This window comes from Scardinius erythrophthalmus, assembly GCF_964197995.2.
Source record: "Scardinius erythrophthalmus genome assembly, chromosome: 1".
NCBI lineage: Eukaryota > Metazoa > Chordata > Actinopteri > Cypriniformes > Leuciscidae > Scardinius > Scardinius erythrophthalmus.
In genome coordinates this window covers 2,461,948-2,468,267 of record NC_138221.1, presented here as the reverse complement: position 1 = coordinate 2,468,267, position 6,320 = coordinate 2,461,948, and the positions used below count along the sequence as shown (strand labels likewise).

General features: G+C 39.4%; 1 protein-coding gene across 1 annotated transcript; it reads right to left on the bottom strand.

Annotated features, from left to right (window-relative positions):
• Positions 1–3,970: 3,970 nt before the first annotated feature.
• Positions 3,971–6,320, bottom strand: LOC308691758 (uncharacterized protein). Its single transcript, XM_081367308.1, has 4 exons — positions 6,258–6,320; positions 5,566–5,892; positions 5,091–5,468; positions 3,971–4,627 (listed from the first exon to the last, which is right to left on the bottom strand). The coding sequence occupies exons 1-4, from the start codon at positions 6,316–6,318 to the stop codon at positions 4,482–4,484; spliced, it is 912 nt and encodes a 303-aa protein (XP_081223434.1). The 5' UTR covers positions 6,319–6,320; the 3' UTR covers positions 3,971–4,481.

The following is a 6,320-nucleotide window of genomic DNA, read 5'->3' as shown; positions in this document are numbered from 1 at the left end:
GAGGATGAGACCTTCCTGTTCCATATAAACTCGGTGATTGATTTGTCTAATTTGTGAAAAATAGACTGAGGGAGAAAGACAATATGCACTGGAAGAGATAAGACAATTTGTAGGAGCAAAGAAACGAATGAGACTAAACAGCGGAAAAATCGAATGAAAAACTGAACAGTGCAAGCGAGGCTACATTAATCACATTAGAAATTAAAGTTGTAGGTTGTGTTTGATAGCTGAGGTAGGCTAAACTCAATACTCACGTATCCTTGCTCAATGAAGAACAAGACAACAATGAGCCCAACAACAGGTGGTTGGGATTTAAAAGGCTGATTTTCGCGCTTCAGGGCAGTGACGAGTACATTATGTAGTCCAGTGGTTGTCCAGACACCCTAGGCACAACCTTAAGCAATGGCCCTGAACGGTGGTTCAATGTCAACTTTGTGACAACGCTGTAACAACTACAACGTAGTTATAGCAACCTTTTGGCCATGTTGTTAAAACGTTGTTAGAAGGTCAGGTACGTTGCGCCAATGTTCTGTGTTTGCTGGGTAATTAGAAGTGTAATGCAAAAAAATGCCTATTTTGAATTTTACTCGATTACAAATACAAATACTTCCCCCCCTCAACAAATACAAATACAGATACAGATACAAATACCAGCTGATTTGCACACAACTAATACAGTTTTATGGTTGAAATGTAATAAAATGTTCAAATGAAGATGTGTTGAATTTGCAGGGCGAGCTCAACCTAAAGCCTAGCTTGGCCTGCGAACTTAAAGGGATAGTTCACCCAAAAATGAAAATTCTGTCATCATTTACTCTCCCTCAAGTTGTTCCAAACCTGTATGATTTCCTTTCTTCTGCTAAACACAAAAGATGATATTTTAAAGAAGGTTGGTAATTAAACAGTTGCTGGTCCCCATTGACATCCATAGTATTTTTTTTTTTCCTACTATGGAAGTCAATGGGGTCCATCAGTCGTTTGGTTACCGACTTTCTTCAAAATATCATCTTTTGTGTTCAGCAGAAGAAAGAAAGTCATACAGGTTTGGAACAACTTGAGGGAGAGTAAATGATGACAGAATTTTCATTTTTGGGTGAACTATCCCTTTAAGGGTCATAGGAAGAGTGTGTGTGTGTGTAGCTATCGCTACATGACATGTTTCAGGGTGTTAAAACCACATGTGTTTCTGAAGAGGACTTGGAGCATCTCTAGATTCACAGATAGAAAAGGTGTGAAGCCGAAGAGGGTCAAAGGGAACAGGGGAACTTTCCATATAGAGCTTTTGGTGTGTGTGCTGCGTAAGACAAGGGTGATAAGATCTGTAGATGATCTGAATATGTGCTTTCACAAGCTTACGTTAGTGAAGGGACTCGGATAAGTCCCAAGTTTTACCTTATAAGGGAATTAACTGTACTTAGATGACAGCCCATAGATAGAAGGCGGCCCAAAAAATATGTTTTTTTCGGGTCCACAACTCGGGTGAAGACTCTCATGTGTTTATTATTCTGAATCTTTTTAATAAAACAAAGTCATGTTGTGGTGATTCGTAAAACTTGTTAAACAAGTCTCAGAGTAATTTTCCCTATTATTATTTCATGAAGTTAGTAATAAAATATTAATGCTAGCGAACGCCCAGTGCATTCGAACTCCAGATTGATCTGTTTCGAGGCTCCGTCGTGTGTGTGTCTGTGTGCGCGCGTGTGTGTCTGTGCGCGTGTGTGTGTGTGTGTGTCTGTGTGCGCGTGTGTGTGTGTGCGCGTGTGTGTGTCTGTGCACGGGTGTGTGTGTGTGCTCCGCTGAGGACCCTGAATCGACATCAGACATCCCTAATCTGAAAGGTAAGGGCAATGTTTAATTTAAACAGATTATGATTATGTCTGAGAATGATTTATGTGTTACAGCGGTATAAAAATACAACAAGCTTCATGTATTGAGTGTTGGATGTAAACCCGGGATCCAGGAACATCCGGATTAAATAATCAGATTCCAAATATAGCACTTGTAATTAGATTACATTACATTTTAATATACTTGTAGTCAGACTACAATTACTATACACACACACACACACACACACACACTCGATGGCCAGGCTGTGCTCGCTGAGTCTGTACATCGTCAGGGTTTTCCTGAGCTTCACATCACTCACTATGTTTAGGTAGTTCTCAACAGTGTACTCTCGATTTAGTGCCGAATAACATTCCAGTTTGTGTTGGTTTTGAATGGTGTCCAATGGGTGATGTACTTGTTTTACTCTCTCTCTCTCTCTCTCTCTCTCTCTCTCTCTCTCTCTCTCTCTACACTCTCTCTCTCTCTCTACACTATCTCTCACTCTCTCTCTCTCTCTCTCTACACTATCTCTCTCTCTACACTCTCTCTCTCTCTCTCTCTCTCTCTCTACTCTCTCTCTCTCTCTCTCTCTACACTCTCTCTCTCTCTCTACACTATCTCTCACTCTCTCTCTCTCTCTCTCTACACTATCTCTCTCTCTACACTCTCTCTCTCTCTCTCTCTCTACACTCTCTCTCTCTCTCTACACTATCTCTCACTCTCTCTCTCTCTCTCTCTACACTATCTCTCTCTCTACACTCTCTCTCTCTCTCTCTCTCTACACTCTCTCTCTCTCTACACTATCTCTCACTCTCTCTCTCTACACTATCTCTCACTCTCTCTCTCACTCTCTCTCTCTCTCTCTACACTATCTCTCTCTCTCTCTCTCTCTCTCTCTACACTATCTCTCTCTCTCTCTCTGGTAACATATTTCATATATGCTGGGCAAGATTAATGGTATAAGTTATCATCATCTATTTTGTAACTATTTTAAGTGTAACCATAACCATATTTTGTCATTAAACCTTTTCAATTACAAATAATGTGCTAACTAGTTTTGATTTGGTATTGACTTTGAAGTGCTTCATATTGCAACACAATATCATCTCTCTCTATAGTAACGCTCTCCCACATATTAAGCTATTGTAACTGCGCTTATTTCCGTCGCTGGTATCAGTGGCAGTGGGTGGAATAGACAAGAAATGTGCAGTTTTCTACCATCTTGCTGACAACGTTTCTTTAGTCATTCGGCAGTCTTGCAGACTGAACCCCTGCAGGAAATCCACCCTTACAGGCTATTCTTAGCATTACTGCTAGTTTCACTTCTTTATTTTAGCAGTTTCCAGCATGCCATTAAACTCTAGAAGTAAAATCATTACATTATTAGTGATAAAATTGGTTCATTACTGAAAAGGTTTCCACTATCCATGACTCCTGAATTATAAAACAGATTTTAAAAGTATTGTAAATTAATTATTAGCATCAGCTTGGTAAAATAAACCTGCATTTGCACATGAGCGTCTGTAAAGCAGATATTAACTGTCTTCAGGGAGTTTCTACACATGGATTATAACGTTCTGCTTTACTCTCTCCAGCCTTGAGAAATATATCAGATCCAGACTCCTTTATCAACACTACAAATGCTCTGGAAGATCTGGGATGTATTTCTCAAGCACCACTGATTTAACTTCCGCCTCCCTGAACTTCTGGACCACTTTGCTAAAACACTTGAACGAGTCGTTTTCCACCAACTATCTCCATTTCTCCCACAGAACATCCTCCTGGACAACAACCAGTCTGGCTTCAGAAGCGCCACTAAACTGAGACGGCCCTGCTCTCGGTTATTGAAGCTCTGAGACTGGCAAGAGGAGCCTCCGAATCCTCAGTTCTCCTCTTGCTGGATCTGTCTGCTGCTTACAGTTAACCACCAAGAAGAGCATCTCAGGAACAGTGCTTCAAGTCTGACCTCTCAGTGGCTCCTTCAGGGTGTCGTGAGGTGTTTAAGACCCAATATCTAGCTCTCGGTTATTGAAGCGGCTTCTCAACTACAACTCGCTTCAGTGGACTTACAGATACATTACCAGCTCATGAAGGGGAATTAACATATTCCTAACAAACATCTCAGGAAAGGAGACTTATTAAACACAACTGCAGAGGTTTATTAAGACAATTATAGCAATCATTCAAAATGAAAAAAGATGCTAAAAACAGGAATGAACAGACAAGATCCAAGAATCCTCAAATCAGCTCCATCACACAGAACAGAGAGAGATTATACAGTCTGAGTCTGTCCATTACTGTATTAATATTATATTTAAAGCAGTTTACATATGAAGCGCAAGAGAATGACTTTCAACACTGTAGGCAAATATATCCATAAAACCCATATAAATGAAAATAAATCTTGGCTGTTATTTGCACACAAAACACTTTCTAAACTTTATGGATTACATCTACATACAGATGCTCTTATCCAAAGTGACTTACAAATGAGAAAAACAGAAGCAGTTAAACTTACAATAGGACAACAATATGCAAGTACGATGAGCCTTTCCAGTTTAATCTAACGCAGCAATTTTTTTTTTTATTGAAATATTGATTCATCAATATTTGTACATTTGAATGTTTTCATACATGAAACGTTGTATGTTTTAGATGCCGTCAATACATAGATATTCCAGAGTAGGATCTGCTGCTGTAGTCCGGCTTGATTTCTTCTCAGAGTTTGAGCTTCTGACTGGAATCAGTGTTGGTGAAGCGACTGGATCTGCAGAAGATGAATGTTCAGACGCATCACCTGTAGGACATTAACATCATATGTTCATATCGATCATGACCTGCAGTTTGTGTTCCATCATCACAGTTTACAGTGGCAGTAGTTGAGAAGAGACTGTACTGTATTACTGTGTTACTGTATTACTGTGTTACTGTATAATTTATTCCTGGTTTATATGAGAGTGAAACACAGTTGAGCTTCTGCAAATAAACCTTCAGCTTGAATGAAGGACATAAGCCTTATAATTCCTAAAGCCGACCTCCTACATGGGTCATACTAGGCTTTAATACACTCGTCTGATTTATGCAATATATCATGTATGACCCATGTAGGAGGCCAATATTGGGGATTATAAGGATTGTTATGCAGTTTATGACTTTGACCACTAATATTTTACAACTCCAAAACGTATGAAGCCATCAGAAAGAGTAGAGCCAATCTGTGGAAGTTTTCACAAATCTGTCAGAAAAGAGTGTTTTCTCACCTGAATACTTGACAGTGTATCTGACTGAGGTCTTGAGTCGATTTCCCTGAGTAAGCTGACATCTCCACTCTCTGTTGTCATCTTCATTCAGGAGTGTTGTAGTCAGACTGATGATACAGGGATATCGATCTGGAGCTGATGATGATAATATCTGATATCTGGAGTCTGTCTTCAGATCAACACCAGCCTGATTCACCCACAACAGCTCAACTCCCTCATAACGGGCCCAATAATCACATGAGAGTCCAATATATGAATACAACCGACAGGAGAGAGTCACAGAGCGGCCTGGACTGATCTCAGCCTGTGAGGATGAAGATGATGATGAAGATGAGGATGAAGATGATGATGAAGATGATGATGATGAAGACACTAAAACTGAACACAAGACACAAATCACAGACTCTTCAATCATCATCTGAGTTTAAAGGGAGAATCTGCCCTTTTTAAATTGACCACATAATCATAAACTTACCATGAAGAACATGCAGATAAACACGTGCAACAGGTCCTTGTTGTTCTCCATTCACATATTGACTGCATCTGTATCTTCCATAATCTTCTCCTGTGACGTTCTTGATGTTCAGAGAGCAGTCAGACTCCAGACTCAGTCTTTCATGTCTCTCTGAGTCTTTATTCTTTATCCCTAAAGTAATCAGTTCAACTCTCCCTGTATGTCTCTTATAGTAGGTCCATGTAGTTGATTTGCAGACAGAAAGAGTTTTATTACAGGACAGAGAGACATTTTCACCAGAACTGATGAACACATGATCATACAGTCCATTATAAACTCCACTTGTTCCTGAAACACAGTGTATCGCAGTGATCATTATGATATATATTGATAAATATAATTCATAGTATAATTCATAGTATTTTTCCTGACTTAAAGCAAACAACACACTCTCCAGAATAAACTATTAGTCTTTATCAGAGAGCTGTTCAAATCACTGACACACTCTTAATATGAAGATAATTCTTCATCATCAGATGTTTGAGTGACACTATGTCCAGTATCAGGAATAATACAGTATGATCTGTGTGTATCAATACACAACTCTGAGATCACAACGTGAATGTGTGCAAGAATAAACTGAGCATGTTCAAATGAACTCTTTCCAGACTAATTCCACTAAATGTCTTTAGAGAAAATACAGATTTCTTTACCTGTGAGAAGTGAAGAGAGAATGATCAGTCCCAGCAGACACAGATCACACTTATCAGCCATTT

Coding starts and splice junctions, on each gene's coding strand:
- LOC308691758 (XM_081367308.1), bottom strand. CDS start 6,318: ATGGCTGATAAGTGTGATCTGTGTCTGCTGGGACTGATCATTCTCTCT. Junction 5,469..5,565: donor TTATCTGCATGTTCTTCATG/GTAAGTTTATGA, acceptor TCTTGTGTTCAG/TTTTAGTGTCTTCATCATCA. Junction 4,628..5,090: donor ATACACTGTCAAGTATTCAG/GTGAGAAAACAC, acceptor AATGTCCTACAG/GTGATGCGTCTGAACATTCA.